Source organism: Gobio gobio (genome assembly GCF_949357685.1).
Source record: "Gobio gobio genome assembly, chromosome: 8".
Lineage (NCBI taxonomy): Eukaryota > Metazoa > Chordata > Actinopteri > Cypriniformes > Gobionidae > Gobio > Gobio gobio.
In genome coordinates, this window is record NC_137114.1 from 57840571 (window position 1) to 57865489 (window position 24919).

A 24919-nucleotide genomic window follows, 5' to 3' on the forward strand; every position below is an offset into this window, starting at 1 on the left:
TGAGGCGTTGCCGTAACGCGTTGCTATGGGTCGCGTGCGTTTTGATTGACAGCTGATTTTCCACTGTTCGGAAACGGCTCTCGAGCCAAATATGGTCCTTTCAGAGAGTGTGTGGCCTCACGGGAAAAAAGTAAACCAATATTTTTTTTTCATCCATAATCAGAGCTAATGTGTTGATTTAATTACAAAGCTATATATTATTAGCTATATATTTTAAAGTATTACACAATTCACCAATGCCCGTTTGTCATGTATAGGCTTTACACCAACCAATCGTGATCTGGCAAAGCAAGTTCAAATTCCATTGGGCGATGTGAAGCGGTAATTTTCTGTTCTTATTCATAAATCGGTTGAAAATTACATGGACAGACAAACTAACGTTTGTGGAACAATTTCCTGCGGTTTGGCTCATTTTATAAATTGCATCACTGACAAAATGGATTTTAACAGACAACAAACAAATTCCTGCACAAAACCACAGCATCAAAAGTCGTATTAATGGTAAGTAGTGTTAATTTCACTTGTATTTATGTAGCCTATATTGATACATAATTTACTATTTCATGAAACTATCAAAGTTAACAAAACCCAAGTGCCACTGGCACCTACAGGCCTATTAGGCTATGTGAAGTGTAGACTGGCGAAATGGTTACGTGAAAGGACTTTATTATACTATTTTTGAATATTATGCAGCATTATGAAATAAGTCTCTTATGTTCATCAAGCCTGTATTTATTTGATAAAAACTGCAATATTGCGAAATATATTAAAATAATGGTTTTCTATTTTAATATAATTTAAAATATAATTTATTCCTGTGATCACAGATGTATTTTCAGCATCATTACTCCACTCTTCAGTGTCACATGATCATTCAGAAATCATTCTAATATGAGGATTTAATGTCAATGGTGGAAACTGTGATACTCTTTTCAAGATTCTTTGATTAATAAAAAGTTAAAAAGAACACAATGTAATAATATTTCACAATATTAGGCTACTGTTTTTTTTCTGTATTTTTGATAAAATAAATGTAGGCTTGATGAGCTTAAGGATATATAAACATATATATATATATATATATATATATGTTATGTATAAATATTATTATATATTATATATATATATATATATTTACATATTGCCCCTTTTTTACATTTGAGCCCCTGCCCCTGACGAACTCTCTGCACGGCCCTGCTTGGCAGTCACGAATTTTGTCATGCTTATTTGAGGTAAGAAAACTGATGGGGATGTTCTTTTAATTGTTATTCAAGCAATGTATGTCTCGTGACAGTTGCCACCTTACCATGCACTTCATGGATGATCTGTTGTGAATGCAATGTTCGCGGCGCGCAGCATGACGCCCGTTTCACACATACTCCGTCTGCAGTGCGTATGCGGTGCGTGTTGCGGTGCGTATGCGGTGCGTGTTGCGGTGCGTATGCGGTGCAGGAGCAGCACGCGCTGTTGTGCTTTCATATATGCTGCGTTTGCAGCGCGCAACTGATCCGCGAAAAAACATTGAAATATAACTTATAGCCTATAAACATTTTAAATTAGAAACTTACAATATAAACAGTCGACTCTCGTCTTCTCTTTCGTTTTTAAACCCTTTTAAAAGCAGGTCATAAAGACCTTTGTTTTTCCACCTCCAGGAACGTACGTGCTCTTCATTATTTCAATTTTTTTAACCTAAATGCCAGGTAAGGTGTCGTTTCCTTGCTTTACCCGAGAAAAAAAAGCCATGTGTTGACTTTGAAACAGAGTATATTTTAAATTATATACATCTGTGGTAAAATTACTAGATTTTCGTGTCTGTACATGTTTATTTTAAAGCGAACAATGTGCTGTCACTTTAATTCCGCAGTGCAGCACAGCAAAAAATAGACTCGGTACGGAAACGATCGCCGGACTGCTGCAGACGCAACGCACCTGGAACGGACTGACGGACAGCATCCGCGCGCAGTGTGAAAGCTGTAATCCGTTAACATGGGTACGGAAAAAAATACGCACCGCATACGCACTGCAAACGGAGTATGTGTGAAATGGGCGTGACTCAGCTCAGCTGGATCAGCTAATGTGTTGCTAATCTGCACGCTGTAGAGCGCCCTCTGGTGGACAAACTATGAAACGCCAACACTCATAATGTGGTTGAGCAGCGTTTCCTCCGTTGTTTTTTTATTTTTATATATTCATTTATCGGCCATCATAAATGCTGATACCGATAGTTTGGAAACTGCCTAATATCGGTCCGCCAATATATCGGTCGGGCTCTAGTAGAGTTACACACACACACACACACCATATTACAGCACAGTAGATCTACACACACACACACCATATTACAGCACAGTAGAGCTACACACACACACACACCATATTACAGCACAGTAGAGCCCCACACACACACACACACACACACACACACACACACACACACACACACACCATATTACAGCACAGTAGAGCCACACACACACACCCTATTACAGCACAGTAGAGCTACACACACACACACACACACACACACCATATTACAGCACAGTAGAGCTACACACACACACACCATATTACAGCACAGTAGAGCTACACACACACACACACTCACACCCCATATTACAGCACAGTAGAGCCACACACACACACACCATATTACAGCACAGTAGAGCTACACACACACACTCACACCCCATATTACAGCACAGTAGAGCTACACACACACACACACACACACACACACACACACACACCATATTACAGCACAGTAGAGCTACACACACACACACACACACACACACACACACACCATATTACAGCACAGTAGAGCTACACACACACACTCACACCCCATATTACAGCACAGTAGAGCCACACACACACACAGACACATTACAGCACAGTAGAGCCACACACACACACACAGACACATTACAGCACAGTAGAGCCACACACACACACACACACACCATATTACAGCACAGTAGAGCTACACACACACACTCACACCCCATATTACAGCACAGTAGAGCCACACACACACACACCATATTACAGCACAGTAGAGCCACACACACACACAGACACATTACAGCACAGTAGAGCCACACACACACACACACACACACACCATATTACAGCACAGTAGAGCCACAAACACACACACACACACACACACACCATATTACAGCACAGTAGATCCACACACACACGGAGCAGAGAGCGCAGCACACACACACACACACACGGAGCAGAGAGCGCAGAACACACACACACACACGGAGCAGAGAGCGCAGCACACACACACACACACAGAGCACAGCAGAGAGCGCAGCACACACACACACACACACAGAGCAGAGCAGAGCAGAGAGCGCAGCACACACACACACACACACACACACACACACAGAGCAGAGAGCGCAGCACACACACACACACACACACACACACAGAGCAGAGCAGAGAGCGCAGCACACACACACACACACACACACACACACAAACACACACAAACAAACACACACAGAGCAGAGAGCGCAGCACACACACACACGGAGCAAAGAGCAGAACACAAACACACTCACACACACACACACACACACACACACACAAACACACACACACAAACACACACACACAAACACACACACACAAACACACACACACACACACACACACACAGCAGAGAGCGCAGCACACACACACACGGAGCAAAGAGCAGAACACACACACACTCACACACACACACACACACACACACACACACAGAGCAGAGAGCGCAGCACACACACACACACGGAGCAAAGAGCAGAACACAAACACACTCACACACACACACACACACACAAACACACACACAGTGCAGTCGTTTCGAAGCTGTTCTCGGCTCATATTTTCTTTTTTCTCTTTCATTGATATTTTAAAAAAATATTTTCATATTTATAGCCAATGAACGGACATCAATAAATAAACAACAGATAAAATAATCTCCTTATTTGTTGCATTATCATTATTTTTCTGTAACTCTGACTACGTGTGCTGGAATAACTGAGAAATAATATTTCATAAAAACCTTTAATATTTCCAAAGAAGTGACACCAGTGACTAAACAATGGCACCATTTTGTTACTTTATGAATAAATTAAATTATTAAATTCTCTGAAACACTGATTTGGTCTCACTAATGTATTAACATTTATATTAAATTAAACAATCAACTATAAATCTTTACACCCATAACTCATATTTGTTATTAAAGCATTAATTTCTCATGTTTCAGTGAATTGTTATAATGTTTTAGCAGTGATGATTGTTCTCAGTGTGACTTACTCAGCTGATCTAGTTGCTGAAACCACAGGCAGCAGCTTCTGAAGAACTTCATCTCCTGTGTTTACTGAGACACTGTTAGAACATAAAACAATAAGTTCATTATTAATGATGATGATAATAATATCAGGAGTAAATAATACATTAAATTAGGGCTGGGCAATTTTATCGATTCTGCGATATAAATCGATATTTTTTCTCCCAAGAAAGTATCGATTTTTAAGCCGCGAGTATCGATACATAAGTCCCATTCAAATCCCTGTGTTTACCCCCATTTGCGTTGCAGGAAGAGCGATTTGGTCAGCCAGCCGCTAGTGTCGCTGTAGAGCAAGTTACCCGTAACGTTACTACTAACTTTACCAAAATGCCGACGTCTAAGTTACCTCTTCTTGTTTACGGAGTCAGAGCGAGGAGATTAAAAAAAAATGGCGGCGAATATAAATCCAGCGCCTTCATGCTTAAAAGCAGATGTGTGGGAGCACTTTGGGTTTAAAAAGAAGAAGGAAAGCGATGACTTAGACTCAGGGGTCAACAACACGAGTCGCCCGCGGGTCTGTTCTAAAAATAGCTCACCATAGCAGCTGCGTTCAGTCGCTTCCGTGTTCATTTAAGCGCAGGGCTCCAGACTGAAGCCGAATATATACTAGTGTCTGTAAATAATAAACTGCAAAATACGATTTAAATATTACTCCTGCATGTTCTGCGTCTGTGTGGATGACGAGCGCCGCGCGCGCACTCGCTCCGACACGAACGCATAAACCGTCACTTCATGAGAATTTGCCGTTTCATTTGAGAAAACTGGCTGCGTCTCATTCTGCTCCTGGTTCAGTAGTCAGGGCACTGATCAGGACATGAGTCAATGGGCTGATCCCTGATCTGAGCCCTGACTGAACTAGGGAGCTGAATGACTGAGACGCGCACCCACTGTCATATCATCATGAACACACACACTGGTAATCACGGCAACCCGTCAAAATAAAAGTTCGGTTTAACGTGAAGAGATTGACTACAGATTGTAGCCTACAGTAAATTTAGCTACGTCTCTATGTAATAATAATACGTCTCTACTAATAATAATAATTATGAAATAAATAATACTAATTATATAATTATTAATGGTTGCTTATTTTTCACTTGATCTTTCATTTATAAACAATGTTTACTTTTAAACAGCATACAGCCTTTACATGTTTATGTATTATTTACTTATGATTATCATCATATATAATAAAACATTTATTTAAAAAAAAAATAGTGGTATTGTACCGACTACTGGAACTACTACTACACTCTTTCAGGTGTAAAACAGTTTGGATAGTTGTTAATATGAGAATTATGATGCATTATTTAAGAGTTTTAAGTATTATATAACATGAGTAGCTCTCTTTGACTTTCTTTTTTAAAAAGTAGCTCTCAAATGAAAAAAGGTTGGAGACCCTTGACTTAGACAAAGCATCGCGGTTGGTTTGCAAGCTGTGTGACAAAAACGTGAAATACTCTGGAAATACCACCAAATGTCAGTGTCAAGCTAAAAAAGCTGTCAAAGAAACTGTTCAGAACAGGCCACTTGCTGCAATTTTTAAAACTCCATTGTTAATTAAGTTTGCACTGTTTCAATAAATGGAACTTATTTTCTCAACACATCTTTGATTCATTTTGTCCAGCATTTGCAAGCTGTAGACTCTCTGTCCCTTCAGAGACATATATTGTGTAATTGATGATTTTAGTTTTCAGTTCAGTTAATTCAATCCAAGTAAATGAAACACTCACAAGATGTCACCAAAGTCACTCTGTCCCCTTTAAATCTTTCAGAAAATGATGTAAGTGTATAGAATTATATCGAATCGAATCGTATCGTTGGCTGAATATCGTGATATATATCGTATCGTGAGCTGAATATCGTGTATCGTATCGTATCGTGAGATTAGTGTATCGATACAGCCCTACATTAAATACCCTCAAATATAGTTTTAATTAAACTGGTTTATAACGGACACAGATCTGATGTTTCTTTCTCTGGTCAGTGTTTCTGTCGGTCTATTAGTCTGCATTTACACACAACACTCAGTGCTCAGATCTATGATGACATCAGATTTACTGTCCCGTCCGTTGCTATGGTGATCACTGTGTCAATCATCACAATCTCAGGAGTGACTCAGATCAATAGTTTAGCGGATTCACTCCCATAATCAGACATCCCAGCTCTCCGGGAAGTTCCAGGAGTCTCCCTCATATTGATATTGGGAGCGTCTCAAACGGACGGCTGCATCCTAGTGAGGTTGTGTCTTTCCTAGTCCAGTCCTTCTGAGGCTTGTAGACTCCAGTCCTCCTCAGCATTAAACACTAGGAGACGCTCTAGTAAGGGCTCATGGCTACGGCACACGTGTTCCCGCCCCCACGGTCACGCCACCAAAATACTGTTCAATCTCCATTTGGGAAAAATACTTTGTATTAAAGATCTTTATATTAACTGGCTCTTCTATGAATGCAATGCTGTGAATGCCAGCCGTCTGTGTCTCCAGTGGCTCATTATTGGCAGTTTAGTGTCGAGAGATTCATTTACACCAAAACTAAAGATAACACGTGTGCCTTCATCTCTGAAAACATTATTTGTGTCTTACATTTCATAATGAGCTCAGATAAGCTCAGCTCATTCTCCAGCAGGTCTTTTTCATGAATGTGTGCAAAGGATTGTGGGTGATTGAGCTGAATTAAAGATGCGAAACGAAGGCCGTCAAAGGATCCTTCAAACTGAGACGGCCTTCAGAGGCGCTTGATGACGTGGCCGTCGAGATCTGCAGCCTTACTAGGACACAGCCTCCGTTTGAGAAACACCCGCAAATTATGATCAATATCCCAGAAATCAATCTGTGTCCGTGATTTAAACACCTCTGATCTGTGTGTCTCTGTTCATAATGTTTTAGACTCTAATGATTGAACTCAGTGTTACTTACTCATCATTTCTGTCTCCAATTAATCTGCTCAGGTGAAACTCCTGCATCGTCTGCTCTGAGGACAACAACACAAAAACTAAAGCTGACCACTGAGATGAGGAGAGTTTCACAGCACATAATCCTCTAGAGCTCATATGAGGTTGAGCTTCGTTCACTAGTGAAAGATCCCCCAGTTCATTCAGACAGTGAAACAGATTGATGTATTTATCTGGAGAGGGATTCTCACTGATCTTTTCTTTAATATAGTCCACTGTTTCCTCATTGTTGCGAGAGCTGTTTCCTGTCTGTGTCTTTAGTTCTTGTAAGAGACTCTGATTAGACTCCACTGACAGACCCAGAAGGAAACGAAGGAAAAGGTCCAGATGCCCATTTTTACTGTCTAAAGCCTCATCCACAGCTCTCTGATGGAGATCAGACAGTGAAGCTGTGTCTCCATTAGTTGGTTTGGTAATCTGGTCAAACACATTGATGTTCTTGTTTATAAAGGAGAGATGCACATATAGAGCCGCTAGATGTTCCTGAATGCTCAGATGAACAAAGCAGAAGACTTTCCCCTGATACAAGCCCAACTCCTCTCTGAAGATCTGAGTGCACAATCCTGAGTACACTGATGCTTCTGTCACATCAATGCCACACTCTCTCAGGTCTTCCTCATAGAAGATCAGGTGTCCTTTCACAAGCTGCTGATACGCCAGTTTCCCCAGTTTGACCATCATCTCTTCATCTTTCACTTTCTTCTCATAGTCCTTCTCATGTTTGATGTTGGTCTGAAGGAGCAGGAAGTGTGTGTACATCTGAGTGAGAGTCTTGGGAATCTCTCCAGTCTCTGCTCCACTCAACATCTTCTCCAGAACAGTGGCTGAGATCCAGCAGAAAACTGGGATGTGACACATAATAAAGAGGCTCCTTGATGACTTCAGGTGTGAGATGATCCTGTCGGCCAGACTCTGATCACTGATTCTCTTCCTGAAGTATTCCTGCTTCTGTGGGTCACTGAAGCCTCGTACCTCTGTCACTCGATGGACACACTCAGAGGGGACGAGATCAGCTGCTGCGGGTCTGGAGGTGATCCAGATGAGAGCAGAGGGAAGCAGATTCCCCGCAATGAGGTTCGTCAGCAGCTCGTCCACTGAGGCTGATTCAGTCACATCACACAACCTCACATCGCTCTGAAAATCCAGAGACAGACGACACTCATCCAGACCATCAAAGATGAAGGACACTTTATACTTATCACTGGATATTTCCATCTCTTTGGTTTCAGGGAAAAAGAAATGAAGAAGATCTGAAAGACTGAGTGTTTGGTCCTTCATCAAGTTGAGCTCTCTGAAAGGAAGTGGAAATATGAGCTGGACGTCCTGATTCTGTTTCCCTTCAGCCCAGTCCAGGATGAACTTCTGCACAGAGACTGTTTTTCCAATGCCAGCGACTCCCTTTGTCAGCACAGTTCTGATGGGTTTGTCTTGTCCAGGTAAAGGTCTAAAGATGTCACTGCATTTGATCGGTGTGTCCTCTGTTTCTGCTCTCCTGGACTGTGTCTCAATCTGTCTCACCTCATGCTCATTATTGATCTCTCCACTTTCACTCTCTGTGATGTAGAGCTCTGTGTAGATCTCATTCAGGAGTGTTGGGTTTCCCTGCTTTGATATTCCCTCACACACACACTCAAACTTCTTCCTCAGATTTGATCTCAATGTGTCGAGGACTTCAGCAGGTTTAGAGTCATGGCTGTGAGATTAAAATAACACATTATTACACAAGTTAGAGAAGTAAATAGCCATAGATCACAAAATGGATGATTTGTTTGCTGTATTATGGGACACAGAACATCATACGGTTTCTGAAATGTTTCAATCATTAATCATGTGTTTGAGTGATGTGTGAGGTCATTGCAGCTCCTAAAATTAAACAACAACAAAAGTCCCACATTTTACCTGAAACCAGGACACATGCTTTCATTAAAGTCTTGTGGTTGAATCACAGGCGTGAACACAGTTTTGTTTTTAACTGGTCTGGATTGAAGATTTGACCTTAAATCAGAATGAAGAGGGTAAAGAATCAGACACACTGATATTGATGTAATTGTGTCATTAACTGAGTAACAGACCAACAGCTTTTACAGTGTGTGAATGTATTAACAATACAATACATAGAGCTTTACACAAGAGCACAATGATCATCATTAATAGACTGAAACTTACAGGATCTGAACTCATTACACTGCTGTATATTAATAACAACTTCATAAAAATCAAATACTATAAGCATAACTGTTATAGAGATGATATACCTGAGATCAGGCCGTGTGTCTCCACTCTTAAACGCTATTGGCGGCTCCATAGACCAGTCACTCTTCATAGACACACAGCTGGACTCTGGGTTTGAGCTCTTCTGCTGAACTGAACTGGAACAGAGAACAGATTCAGTTTAATCCTTTGAATGAATGAGTTCATCCAATATGATCAGAGACATTAAGTATCGAAGTTAAAACTTAGTCAGATAAAAAGTTAGAAGTATACGGTGTGATCGTCCAGCTGTGACTCGACTGATCATACTATACGTGTGAAATATGCTGATAAACCTGTGCCGGGTTACACTGATAGACCAGGATATCGTGCATCCAGAGATATTGTCAAATGCATCAGCTATCGTTATCAAGAGGATTTAGCATTTCCAATTTATGTCTTCTTCTGAAAACCGCTTACTCTCGCGTGTCACATGACCAGACTGTAATCGCAGTCTTTGCTGTTACAAAATCGTGTGTTATATCATATTGTACTTGCATTAAAGTCTACTATACATCCCTACCAATTTCATAAAAAATCAAATACCATAAGCATAACTTTTATAGAGATGATATACCTGAGATCAGGCCGTTTGTCTCCACTCTTAAACACTATTGGGTGATCCATAGACCGGTTACTCTTCATAGACACACAGCTGGACTCTGGGTTTGAGCTCTTCTGCTGGACTGAACTGGAACAGAGACACATTCAGTTTAATCCTTTAGATTACTGTGATCATTCTTTATGAGAGGAACCAAAAAAAATCTGTGTGTGAGTGTATGTGATCTTTTTCTGTGATGTAACACAATATTGAACAGTGTGTGTTGAAAGTACCTGCATCCTGGAGAGAAATCTCCATCTGTGGATCCTTGTGGATCAGCCATGATGAAGCTGCAGGAGAATCTGATGAGTTTGATCTCCTCCACTGACTCTGAATGAACAAACATCACACACTAAATTAAACAACCTTCATGATTTATCTGAACACATCTGGAGTGTGTGAGGAAAGGATCACGTGACTGTGTGAACTCAAGCTCAGTCATAGGGCCTATTCACACACACACACACACACACACACACACACACACACACACACACACACACACACACACACACACACACACACACACACACACACACACACACACACACTGATTTTGTCATTTAATTTATCAAAACAAACAGAAAATATTAGGCTACAAACTTTGTGAAACAAGAGTTAATACATGATTATTATCTCTAAGGTGGACACCCAACTTGATATATGATATTTCTCATCTGAATCTAGTCATGTCATGTAAACAAATGGTAAAGTCAGTCGCTGTTTATTATCATGTTAATTATTGTGCCTTTTGCTCCAAATACCATATATTACATAATCTTCTGTAATTGAAAAACTGTTGCTTTATTTACTTTGAACAAAACTGAAAATCATTAACAAGCCCTTTGTCTCAAAATATATTTGCTACCTAAATCTACAACTTCTCAAAAAAACATTAAATATTAGATCAAATAACCGCAGAATCAACTTTTTGGAAGCATACAAGTACAACAACATGATCAGCACTAAAGCCTAACAACTGTATTTGCAATATGATTGTAAAAGGTTTGTTCCTCAACATTAAGATGATCCTCAAGCCCTTATAGCGGCTGGTTTGGCCACTGCCCAATGTCTGAGCGGCGCTGGAAAACAAACCCGACCAACGCCAGCAGACGCAGATCCGACAAAACCCAACAAACGCGTGAAATGACCAATACAACACATCTGATGATAAACCTCTGAAGAACCACAGACATCACCAAACACTAAAGAAACCTTGAAGAGAAAGAAACCCTTCATTAAAGATTTCATATCAAACAAACAATCACTCAAAATGTCCTCCAGAGATTCATATTAATATGATGAAGTCACACACATGAACACTCACCTCGATCCAACTTTTACAAGATACAGCTTCTCAAATCCTCCAGCTTTAACATCATAAACATACACGGACATTCCTGATTAAACTTCCACAAACCTGTCTATTAAACACTCTGTTTTTGTCAGTATCGTGTTCGTGCTTTCCTGCTTAAAATGGCGACAAGAGAACTCTAACTTACTTTCACTTTACATTTGTGACGAGAGAGAGGCAGAGGGTAAACAGAGAGGCGCGTTCACAAGAGCACCACGGCGCATGCGTGTTGTGTTGACGCGTTGGTGATTAATATTTTGTGAATAAAGTGATAAAATCGTTTTTTTCCTCAAGTACTCGCGTCGTTTCTGTTTTTTTTTTCTCGTAATTTTGTTCTTGTTGGTTTGTTCTTATTTTTTCTTCTGTCAATAGTTTTGCTCTTTTGTAATTTTTCATTCTTTTTTATAACTATTCTTGAAAATATTCTGCTATTTTTGTTGTTATTTTATATTCTTTGGTTGATTTAATTTTGTTTTTCTTCCTCTTCTCTTAAGTTTGTAAAAAAAAAAGTTTTTTTTTCCTTGTTAATTTGTTTTTGTTCTCTTTGGCTCATGCATTCAATCTTTTTATTTGTTCATCCTTGCCTTCATTTGTTCAGTTTGGTCTTTCATTTCTCTTGGCTATATTCATAATCAATGGCAAAAATACTACTATACATTTGGTTAGTATAGAATTCAGCATCAAAAGTTACTCTAGAAAAATCACAAGTGCACAATTGTAAAAAAAAAAATAAAAAAATAAAAATGGTGCAAAAAAACTGGTGAACAAATAAAAGGTCAAATGTTCCACATTGCTCTTTGTATTGCTGTAAAATGTTACATAGATGAAAAACAAATATATTTATACTTATGCCCATCCCTTGCTCAGAATGATGAGCTCAATGGTTAAAGTGGGATTTGGCAGGTGGGGGAACCCTCAAATTTTGTGTAGGTGTAACAGGGAAAAATGACTCACCGTGGGACAACTTATTGAGTATCGTGGTATAGCAATATTTTTTGGGACAAGAGTGTCACTGTGGCACCAAGTATCACAATACTTATTTACTTGATATTTTAATGGTTTTATTTTGGTCCATCTACATCTACACTGATATGATTATGATACTATGTTAAAATAATATGCAACACAACCTTGTTTTTCACAATGTAAATTCAAACATAAAAATTGGAAGTTTAAAAATGATTAAATCACAAATTAAGAAGACGCAAGTCCCTGGGGCTATAACAAACCCTTGTTTAGCCAAACCCACCAAATCTTGGTGCTACAACGTTTTCTACCACAGAAATAATTAGTATTTGTTTTATAAAAACAAAATCGTCAAAGCACAAAGATACAATGAGTATATACTGTCTGAATATTCAATTTTAATATTAAGTAGGCCTATATTTAAATATTCCAGGCTGCAACACATTAAGAGCATAAACGCATTAACTCCAGATGTGAGGTCAAAGCAAACAGGTTTCCAGAAACAGAAATAACTTTTGAGTATACTGCCTTAAGGAGTTTTAAAAACAGCGAGGTCCCAAGTTTTAGCTCTTTTGGGGGCTTGGTCCCCCAAGAAAACTATTATAAACTATCTCTATATGTGCATTTTAAAGGGCATATTACAGTTTAATATTACATATTACAGACTCCAGTGATTCAATGTATAGAAAATAATGTAGGAACTAGATTTTAGATTTTTCTAAAATATACTTATAAATACACTATTAAGGCTTTTGGAGTCGTTTTTGTGTGAGAATTTTACTTCCGCATCTAAAAACGCCAAAACCGGATGTGACGTAACGAGAGGGAGTAATTTAGTTATTCTGGTACTTTATTGAATTGTAATCGCCTGTTGCATCTTTGACAACAACTTTTTGCTTCACCATGGTTCGAAAACGAGGGCTCTCGGCGTGTTCTGAAAAGGGTAATGCTAGCGCTAGCACAAGCACAATCTCTGTGGCTAGCAGCGGGCATGATTATGTTGTCAGCATGAGCGAAGAGGATTCATTTAGCTTGGCAGAAGAGGAGTTCCCAGCTCTGCCTGTCACTCCAAGCAAGCTACCAGCTGCTAAGAAAAAGGCCAATCATAATACGAGTGCTGATATTTCTTCTCAGCTGGCAAACATAACGCAGCTGATCAACTGCCGCTCTGACGCAATAGAGCGAAAAATCTCTGACTTGAAGGAAAAAGTTGATGCTGTGTCTTCTGATTTAAAGACTGTCACAGCAAAGGTGGTGTGCTTGGAGCGGCGTGTGGATCAAATCGAGCAGCCGATTAACAAAATGGAAAGAAGAATGGATGATCTAGAAACTTACATGAGACGGCGCAATCTGAAGATCATAGGCATTCCAGAGGCAGCTGATGAAAATATCCGTCTGGAAGTAATCAAGATTTGTCGAGCTGTTCTTCCCAGCGAAAGTGATAAGCTTCCAGTCCAGATGCCATTGATGTTGTTCATCGTCTTGAAGTGCTCAACAGAGCAGTGGTGGCGCCGGCGGTAGGCCTAGAGCAACCATACTAAAGTTTTCCACGCGCTCCTACAGAGATGCAGTTTGGAAGGCTGCCAAAAACTCTTCGTATCTGCGGAACAATGGTTTGCAGTTCATGGAGGATTTTTCCAAAGGAGATCGCGAAAGATGGATGAAGTTGTGGCCGGAAGTCCAAAAAGCTTGAGCGGCTGGGACAACTGCGCACTTTGTTGGAGCCAGAGCCTTTGTACAAGGACAAGGTGAAATTATCCTCACGACCAACTGAGTTGAAAACTAACTCTGTTGATTGATTTGTACTTCTTTGGCTTTTGAATGGAGTTGAAGACATAAGTCGCATTTGCGTGATCTTGTATTCATATCTGCACTTTTTGACCGTGATCCGTTTCAGTGGTTGAAGCGAGGCATGGGCGGATCTACAGGGGGGCAAGGGGGGACAGGTGCCCCCCCACTCTAGAGCCTTGCCCCCCCAGCTGCCCCCCTAACTTTGATGATCCAAAAACTGTAGGCTACTTGTAAAAACAACCCGACAGTATGTCCAATACATTTACCAAAAGTAAACCGTTTTTTTTAAAGTAAAAAGTAAAAGTAATTTTTTTTTTTAAATATATTAAAATTAAAATACATAAAATACCCCTCCCCCCGCCCCTCAAATACTTAGCTACGTCCCTGATTCAAACGTGCAGAGCGGCATTCGCTCAGTCTGGCTCACATACATGGAGTCTGCTGCGGTGCGGTGGCCCTACAAACCCACTGGAGAGACTGAGCTGCCCCAGAGCCCCTGAAGGTGAAGTGAGTTTCCACAGGTGTAGTTTAAACACACGTTTAACTTAAAATTACATTTGTAATGAATGTATTGTATGTTAAAGAGGATTCAGCATCAGCAAAAACAGCGAGTCTATTACGTTAGCCAAAATCAGCGGTTGTGATTCGTAAGAGCACTCTTCCATTTGATTAGCCTAATTTTGATTTTAGTAAAGACAAGAACAGCTTAATAAAAAATATTGTATCCATAACTGCCAACTCTCACGCATTCACCGCGAGACACACGCAATTGACACGCTCTCACGCCGCACATAAATTTTTTCACGCACAGAAAAATCGCGAAGCAAAGAAGACACGGAGACCGACAGACTAGACAGAGCAGGTTACGTTACTTATATAAAAAAAATCTCAGCTCTCAGATTCTGTCACTTTTATTACGAAATTCAAACAATAAATGCCGTTTTGGCGCTTGTAATTGTTATGTGACAGATCCCTAGCTGCACGTGGACCGATCATCTCTACTAGCTAATAGTAAATAAACACGAATGAACAATGTTGAAAGAAACAGTAGCCTACAACTTACCTAAATGTATATTCCTCATACATAATATCGACCAATCAGTCTAACAAAGGGGTCAATAAAACAACTGGAGAACAATTTTGTCACATAACATTTACCCCAGGAAAGCCATTTAATGACTATAATAGGCTATAGCACAGGGCTGTCCAAACTCGGTCCTGGAGGGCAGGGCCAGCTCTAGCTCTTTGGTTGCCCTAGGCGAGATTGAGTTTTTTTTGATTATGAATACAGATTGATCTGTTGAAAGCAGTTATTTTGAGTTAGATGCTAAATGTTCTCCTCTTATACATATTTGACATTGAAGGGGTGCATAGGCTACAACATATTTGCCCACCGGCAACTATAGTTGCCACAGATTCAAATACGATTTTCAAGAAAAAATACAAAAACCTGGGGAAAATAAATGCAGGACATGCCATTCAGAAAAAAATTGGGCACAAATGGGTTAAGTATTTATAAAAACTATACAAACAAAAATGCTCCTATAGTTACTCCAAGACTTAAAAAGCTAATTATGACTTAAATGATACACTCTAATAAATTGCACATACAAAAATGTTACAAAGAACGTTGGAGGATATTTAACAAATTATGACTCAAACTATGGATGAACAAACAAAAAGGCTTTTATAGTCACTCCAACACTTAATCAAGAAAATTAAGACTTGAAGGATCAACTGCAATAAATTGTTGATACACAAATGCTAGAAAGAATGTTCAAGGATATTTACCAAATATTAACTCCATAAACTGTGCAAAAACTCTCTTAAGCACCTGTATTGACACTTAAGCAAATTATGACCCATAAACTGGATTAACTATACCCTCTACAAACAAAAGTGCTATTATGGATACACTGTACTTACCACTACAAAATTAAAATATATAAGTTCTTGTAGCTCTATCCCTATCTTAAATAATAAAAGATGAACAGTTGTTTCTGGCATTTCTATTCACCTTCAAAATTGACGCAGCATTAAAATTTGGCTCGTCTGGATTTCCTTATTGTCAGTGAAATGCGTAGAAATATGTAGATAACTAGCTAGCTAGTGATAGCTTAGTGACAGCAATAAAACGTCCAATGCCGTCCAATATTAGTTGATAATATCGATAATACGAAGTAAATTTATTTCGTTTGACACCTTTATGGCTGAGATGAGAAGACTTACCTCTATACTGGGCTTTGTTGTGATCGTCTGCCTTTCTCTTTTTCCGTCCCTGTGCACTCGAGGGTTTAGACCGCTTCATATTTGAAGAACGCGCCAGTGATGAGCACTTGCCTGACCTAACGCCTGAACGCCTGTGCTCGACAATACTCACCATCAATTCAATCTAATAATCAGGTTAAGTAATTAAACGTGCGGCTGAGGGGGCGCCCAAGGGTGATCGTGTTTAATAAACAGTATGTTTTATTTCGCTTGTTTTAATTCTATGCTTAATGGGAAGTAAGTTTAAGGGCGCCACTAGAGGGCGCCTGGCTGCGCCCCCAACACATTTGTCGCCCTAGGCAACCGCCTAGCTCGCCTATAGCAAACGCCGGCCCTGCTGGAGGGCCACTGTCCTGCAGATTTTATCTCCAACTTGCCTCAACACACCTGCCTGGAAGTTTCTAGTATGCCTAGTAAGACTTTGATTAGCTGGTTCAAGTGTGTTTTAATTGTGGTTGGAGCTAAACTCTGCAGGACAGTGGCCCTCCAGGAGCAGGATTGGACACCCCTGCTATAGCACATTAGTTGGCTAGAAAAAAAGAGCTATAGAGAGTATTTTGCTAAATATGTGTAGTGTACCATATTACATATTTATTATATTTTTATTTATATCATTAAAAAAAGTTATTAGAATAAAAAAAAACGCATTATATGTGATTTGAGTTATTTTAAACCTTAAATAACACTGCCAGCTGATAGGGCTCTGTATGTTTACAGCATTAGGTGAGTTGTTTTTTCTTGAGATTAGGTACATCTTGTGTGCCTAATAGTTAACCAAATGAGTCAATATTAAATCAAATCACAATAATTTAATTTAATTAAAATAGCAAAAAAGCGTAGCTTACCAGAAATTGTACCATGTAAACACTGTAACATGTTGTCACTAAACCCAATAAAATTCAGTTGTTACTAAAATGTTAGTGACAATCACAATACACTTATTGTGATGCAATTATTATTATTATTATTTTTTACATTTGATTTAGTTAAGCAGTCCTATTAAATCCAATTCCTCTCAGATATCACAGCAATGAAACCAGGTTACAACTGGGGAAATAACAAATACAATAGGATTAAGTAGTCTAAACATAACTGGTGTGTGCATGTGATAAGTCTTTCTGATTTTATATTTGTTATATAGGCTACTTATTAGCTATGGCCCTACAGTGTAATGTAATACAAAACCAGAGGTTTTCACATATTGACTTTTGCAGGCAAGAGTAGTTGAAGAAGGTAGCTGAACTATACAGTAGTTTACTGTTTTGTTTTGTTTGAACACTGGGCTTATTCCTGTTGTGAATTAAAAACCTTTGTAGTGTGTAAGGGCATGATTAAACAATAAGTACTGTAGTTTAAAAGTGGTTTTGTGTTTGTTTTGTTAAAGCAATTCACATATAGGGATTTCCATGTACCATCTACCCCTGCCACCCTGCCAAGACCTCTTGCCACCCCTTTGCCCCCCCATGTAAAATTTTCTAGATCCGCCACTGAAGCGAGGTTATTACATTTTTTTACTGAAACGCTTATTTGCACAAAATACAAGACTTTTTGGTGCTACATTATGCGGTTGACCTTTTTGCCAATTTTAATCTTATATAACTGACTGTTTATAAGAGGTTACACGTTTTTTTTTCTTCTGTTTTGTTATTTCAGAGTTCATTGTTTATGTCCTTTTCTATTTTATTATTGAATGCCAGGGGTTTACGAGAGAACGTTAAGCGTAAAGGCCCTTTCCCACCGGACGCGTAACGAAAAAGCGAAGCGGAAAAAGCAAATATTTCGTGTGCGAATACTGCGCGTCAATACCATTCACATCAGCCACGCAAGAGTTTGCGACGTTTCAGAGCTCCAACATTCCAAAACATTCACGGCGACAGCTGAGCAAACACGGACACTTCATCATTCAGTGAAGACAAGCTTTTCATTTTCTTTAAAAGACAGAATAAAAGAAGGTTTTGGCTGCACCCAGTAGGGCGTTTTCACACCTGAAAGTCCGCACCAAGGTCCGAACCAAAGTTCATGTTTTGATACTTTTTAGATATTCGGTTAGTTTTGGTTTGGTTTCACATTGCAATTATGTGAGCGGACTAAAGAACTTTACATGACGCACTTGCGTCCAAAGAACAGAGAGTCTGAAGCGGAGTATGCTAATCTTGTACAGCAGCTAAAACTTTAACATGGCCGGTTCCGCACTTACTTTCAAATGTCCGTGGGACAATTTGAGGAGCTCCTCCAGAGACAGTAGCACCGCATCTGAGGAGACAAACACCCACTTCAGGAACCAATCGATCCGGAGCAGCTGTGTTTCCAGCTATGTTTCCAGTTGAGTCACAATGTAAACATTTAAGTGCCACAGTCGTACTGACGGAAACACATTCAGTTTTCTATAGTCGCGGACACAATTAGGTTAGAAGAAAAAAAAACAATGTATTGATTATAATATCGTAATATGTAGCCTATAGTGGGCAAACACAGCTGCATCTGTACAGCTGTAAACACAACTACAGCTGTAATCTCGTGAGAAATGCAATACCTGGCAAAGGTTAATATTGATTGAATTGCTAGTGACATCAACTGGACATTTCGTCACCTTTGTTTCCTTGTCTGTGATTGGTTTAAGCCTTTTCTATCGCTGCGAGTGTTAAAAAAAAATCGACATCGAAACGGAAAAAATAAACTGCGTTTTTTCACCGCAGCACATTCGCGTTCAGTGTGGAAGCTCTCATTACACAAACAGCTGATCCAAAAATAAAACCATCACGCGAATTATTCGCACGTCAAAATCGTGTCCAGTGGGAAAGGACCTTAAGGCTTTGTTTTTGTTTACTAAGCGATTTAATAATGACTTTGTATTTTTTCAAGAATCACACTCTATTGACTCTGATGTTAATTTTTGGAGATCACAGTGATATTTGGCTGTCTCATGGAACAGAAAACTCAGCAGGGGTTTCTTGTCTGAAAAATAATTATAGAGGTGAAATTTTGCATTCAGTCTGTGATAAAAATGGCCACTTTAAACTTTAAACCTAACCCTAACCCGGACGGTACATGAAAAAAAAACGGACCATTTGGTTCGATTGTCTCGGTTTCGACACATGCGCAATGTATCCTCGTGCCCGTATGTTACCTCAGACAGACAGTGGGTGTCCTTTTCGCACGACATAAGAGGTGTGTGGACATACAGTAAAATAAAGTAAAAGTGGGGTGCTGCAGGTCACGTCACGTGTAGAAATGCGTGGGAGAGATAAGGAAGGCTGCCCGGAGTTGGAGGATGCGCCAGCGACGTATAGCAGGCAGGGCAGATACAGTGCGTTTGGAGAGCAGGAGCCGCGCGAGCCCGATGTGCATTCACACACTGCCAGTGTTTGTCTCGCGCAGCTGAACGCGCTGAGCGCGGCTCGTGTATTGCAAATCCAAACAAATATTGTCCATTCTGTCACATTTTCCGGTGTTCTCCTCCGACCCCTGTCTGTCTCATGCTTTGATTCATGATGGGCAGCATATATCTGCTGCAAATGCGACCTGTTCCCCTCGGTCTCATACACACATGCATATAACATGTTGTATATAAGTAGTTCACATGATAAATGTAACATTTAAAAGTTAAGATATGCTTCTAGTTTTAATTATTTAAACATGCCTTTGAAGTTTGGGCAAAAACTTCTGGCAGTGTTGTGTTTTCGTTTATTTTTTTTTTCTTTTCACAGCGCTGGATGTCATCATATGGTGATTGTGAACACTTCATGGTGAAATTTGTTAATCAGGTCAGCTGAATTAAAGCCACAGTGCATTGTTCTGATCAAAATTGACATGATTAACATGAAAAATGTTACGCCAATGTGTCGGACTCGGTTGACAGCCATTTAGGAAACAACTTCTACATGATATAACTGTCACGGTTTCAGGGTGTCATCGGCCTTCCTGTTGTCTGTGTTTGTCCTGTCTATTTCGGCAGCTCGTGGCCAGGGCAATCAGCGCTGAGATTCAGCGAAGGTGTGTTCAGATCACGAGCTGTTTTCCCTCACCTGTCGCTTATTCCCTTCCTCCTTTATATTCCCAGCTGTCTCGTTCCCTGGTTGTCAGTAGATTAGTGTTTGTCCTGTACGGTGTGATCTGTGTCTCGTGTCTTACCTGTTTCCCGCTGTTGTGCTCAGGACGCCTAGACGAGGAGATTTTCTGCGTCCCGTTTGGGCTGGCACCAGGGGTGAATTCCACAGCCTGTGTCCGCAGTTCGCTGTACGGACGGCTCTGAGTTCTGTTCTACAATCTATTTTGTTACGTGTGTGTCCCTGCACACGTCGGATGTTTATTTGACTTTCTGTTTGTTCTAATAAACTGTTATACGCATCCTCTGCGTTTGTGTCCTCCCTTCACGCCGTGACAGAATCTACTGACCACCATGGACGCAGCAGAGGAAATCAACGTTCTCAATGTCCTTAGACAGCAAGGCACACTGCTGGGTCGACAACAGGAGGAGATTGCTGCCTCTCGTCAGGCTTTTACGGAACTGTCGCTTCAGCTAACTCAACTGACGGAGCGGCTTGATCGGGCTCAGATCATTCCAGCCGCAGCCCCTGTGTTAGACCTTCCAGCTGAACCTGAGACCGCTGTATCCCGTCGAGCCGAACCTCGCCTGAATCCACCTGCTCCATACTCCGGTGAGCCCAACTCATGCGGCTCCTTTTTGTCTCAATGTTCTCTGACTTTTTCTCTCCAGCCCTCCTGTTTTCCCACGGAACAAGCTAAAGTGGCATTCACCATCAGTTGCTGATCGGACGGGCGAGAGAGTGGGGAACGGCCATGTGGGACAATGAACATGCATGTTGTAGCTCGTTTCAGGAGTTTTCTAAGGAGCTCCGCAAAGTGTTTCGATCGCTCCGCGCTTGGGACGGAGGCGGCACGGGCTTTATCATTGCTGCAACAGGAGGGTCGATCCGTTTCTGACTACTCCATTGAGTTCCGCACTCTCGCCGCGTCATGCGGATGGAATGCCAAAGCACAGTGGGATCATTTTCTTCACGGGCTGGCGGATTACATCAAGGACGAGATCTATTCTCTCGAACTGCCGCCCAATCTCGACGGATTGATCGACCTCGCCATTCGGGTTGACAACCGGATAGCTCTCCGTTCCCGGCATCGGAGGGGCGTGGCTTCTCACGAGCCTTATTCCAACCTGGTCGCCGGGGCGACGGGTGACGCCACTTCTCAGCGTTTCGTTCTGCCTGAGGAGGAGCCTATGCAGATCGGGAGAGCCCGGTTGACGGTTACCGAACGACGTCATCGACTCACACACAACCTGTGTCTTTACTGTGGGGGGGCGGGGCATGTGGCGGCCTCGTGCCCGGTTAAGGGACGACGTTTCTCACCTAAGTAGGGGCGCACGGTGAGCGTGACTAATACATTGTTTCCCTCTGGTGGTCGTTCTGTCCTTCAGGCTTCCTTACAGATTAATAGGGCTGTCCACCAGGTGTCAGCTTTGATTGATTCTGGAGCGGAGGGTGATTTCCTGGACACTGAGCTGGCTGCCCGATTAGGTGTTCCATCTGTTCCACTGGCAGAGCCCATTTCAGCCAGGACTCTCTGTGGTACTCACCTCACTAAGATTACCCACATCACCAGATTTATTAAACTTACTGTCTCGGGTAATCATTCTGAGGAGATTCGTTTTCTCCTCATTCACTCTCCCTCCGCCCCACTTGTTCTGGGACACACATGGTTGGTCAAACATAACCCGCACATTGACTGGGCCCTTAATTCTGTTCTGGCATGGAGCCCTTTTTGTTTATCTCAGTGTTTGGGTTCTGCATTTTCTCCTGTTACGTCTTGTTCTGTGTTACAGGAGGAGCCGGTGAACCTGGCGAATGTACCAGAGGCTTACCATGATTTGAGAGCGGTGTTTAGTAAGTCCCGAGCTTCATCTCTTCCTCCGCACCGCCCATACGACTGTGCGATAGACCTTTTGCCTGGTACTTCTCCACCTAGAGGGCGCCTTTACTCTCTTTCCGGGCCTGAGAGGGAGGCCATGGAGAAGTACATTAATGATTCTCAGGTAGCTGGCATCATCCGACCCTCTTCCTCTCCGGCTGGGGCGGGATTCTTCTTCGTGGGGAAGAAAGATGGGTCGCTCCGTCCCTGTATTGATTATCGGGGCTTGAATGACATCACGGTAAAGAATCGCTATCCTTTGCCGTTGATGTCATCGGCTTTTGAACTCTTGCAGGGGGCGACCATCTTTACGAAATTGGATCTTCGCAATGCTTATCACCTAGTTCGGATTAGGGAGGGGGATGAGTGGAAGACCGCCTTTAACACCCACACGGGGCACTTTGAGTATTTGGTTATGCCTTTTGGCCTCTCTAACTCCCCGGCGGTCTTCCAAGCACTCGTTAACGACGTGCTCCGAGACCTGGTTGACCGGTTTGTATTTGTTTACCTCGGTGACATCCTGATCTTCTCCCAGAACGAGCGCGACCATGTCCGGCACGTCAGGCGAGTGCTTCAGCGGCTACTTGAGAATCGGCTTTTCGCCAAGGTGGAGAAGTGCGAGTTTCACGCACGGTCGGTTCCGTTCCTGGGATTTATTTTGTCACCCGAGGGTATCCGAATGGACCCCACTAAGGTAAAAGCAGTTGCTGATTGGCCTACCCCAGATAGTCGCCGAGCGGTCCAGCGATTTCTGGGGTTCGCCAATTTTTACAGGCGGTTCATTCGGGGTTTCAGCCAGATCGCTCTTCCTCTGACGGATCTCACCTCCACTCGTAGACGTTTCTGTTGGTCGCCGCAGGCTCAGACTGCGTTTTCTAACTTAAAAAGTCGCTTTGTTTCAGCTCCTATCCTTACTACTCCCGATCCGTCTCGTCAGTTCATTGTGGAGGTGGATGCGTCAGAGGTGGGAGCGGGGGCGATTTTGTCTCAGAGATCACCCTCGGATGACAAGGTACATCCCTGCGCCTTCTTTTCTCATCGCTTGACTCCATCGGAACGGAACTACGACATCGGGAATAGGGAGTTACTGGCTGTTAAGTTAGCGTTGGAGGAGTGGCGCCACTGGTTAGAGGGCGCAGAGGTCCCTTTTTTAGTTTGGACCGATCATAAAAATCTCGAGTACATCCGCACCGCTAAACGGCTAAATTCCCGACAGGCTCGCTGGGCACTGTTTTTCGGTCGTTTCAATTTTAACATCTCCTACCGTCCGGGGTCCAAGAATGGTAAGCCTGACGCACTTTCACGGATTTTTGAGGCTGAACCTAGATCCAACCTCCAGATGACCATTCTTCCTCCCGGTCGGGTGGTAGCAATGGTCACCTGGGGGGTGGAGTCCAGAGTCCGTTCTGCGCAACGTCACTGTTCCCGCGGGGTGCCCAGAGAGTCTGTTATTCGTACCCGAATCGGTCCGTACTAGCGTTCTCCAGTGGGGTCACTCATCCACGCTGGCTTGCCACCCAGGAGCGACTCGTACCTGTAGTTTAATCAAGCAACGGTTCTGGTGGCCGTCCATGGCGCGGGACATTCGCCAGTTCGTGTCGGCGTGTCCGGTTTGTGCTGCGGGTAAGGGCTCCAATCGACCCCCAGCAGGGTTACTCCAGCCGCTGCCTGTCCCTTCGAGACCCTGGTCACACATAGCGATGGACTTCGTCACAGGCCTACCTCCGTCTAGTGGCAACACGGTAGTCCTCACTGTTGTGGACAGGTTCTCGAAGGCGGCTCATTTTATTCCCCTCCCCAAATTGCCTTCAGCGAGGGAGACAGCGACTATCGTCTTGGATCACGTTTTCCGTATTCATGGCCTCCCGGTTAACGTGGTTTCGGACAGGGGTCCCCAATTTGTGTCAAAGTTTTGGGCAGACTTCTGTCGACAGCTGGGGGCGACTGCTAGTCTTTCCTCTGGGTATCACCCGCAGACAAACGGTCAGGCCGAGCGTGCTAACCAGGATCTGGAGAGGGTCTTGCGTTGTGTGGCATCTGCAGAACCGTCATCTTGGAGTTCCAGATTAACTATGGTCGAGTACGCACATAACTCCCTTCCGGTCTCGTCTACGGGTTTCTCTCCCTTCCAGTGCTGTTTAGGCTACCAGCCACCTTTATTCCCCTCCCAGGAGTCTGACGTCGTTGTTCCGTCCGCACACTTGTTTATTCAGAGATGCCTCCGTACGTGGAGGGTCGCCAGAGAAGCCCTTACTCGGACTGGTGACAGGAACAAGGCGTCGGCGAATCGTCACCGTACTAAGCCCCCACTTTATGTGTGTGGGCAGAAGGTCTGGTTGTCTTCTCAGGACATTCCTCTCAGACTCCCCTCACGTAAACTGGGACCCAAATTTATTGGACCGTTTTCCATCACTTAGGTGCTCAGTTTGGTGTCGGTTCGACTCAAATT

General features: G+C 42.2%; 1 protein-coding gene across 5 annotated transcripts in view; it reads right to left on the bottom strand.

Annotated features, from left to right (window-relative positions):
- The window catches only part of LOC307130469 (NACHT, LRR and PYD domains-containing protein 3-like), a 40615-nt gene extending 28916 nt beyond the window's left edge, over window positions 1–11699 (bottom strand). The window contains exons 1-8 of one of the 5 annotated variants that reach the window (XM_079823464.1): window positions 11494–11699; window positions 10400–10496; window positions 10143–10256; window positions 9571–9684; window positions 9215–9310; window positions 7507–9008; window positions 7281–7335; window positions 4330–4401 (exon numbers count right to left, since the gene is read on the bottom strand). In XM_079823464.1, the coding sequence (XP_079679590.1) occupies window positions 4330–4401; window positions 7281–7335; window positions 7507–9008; window positions 9215–9310; window positions 9571–9684; window positions 10143–10256; window positions 10400–10449 (2003 nt within the window). In that variant the 5' untranslated portion in view covers window positions 10450–10496; window positions 11494–11699. Of the gene's footprint in view, window positions 1–4329; window positions 4402–7280; window positions 9009–9214; window positions 9311–9570; window positions 9685–10142; window positions 10257–10399; window positions 10546–11109; window positions 11382–11493 lie in introns of those variants that run through there. The other 4 variants (XM_079823460.1, XM_079823461.1, XM_079823462.1 and 1 more) reach the window with 4 other exon arrangements.
- Window positions 11700–24919: the final 13220 nt, after the last annotated feature.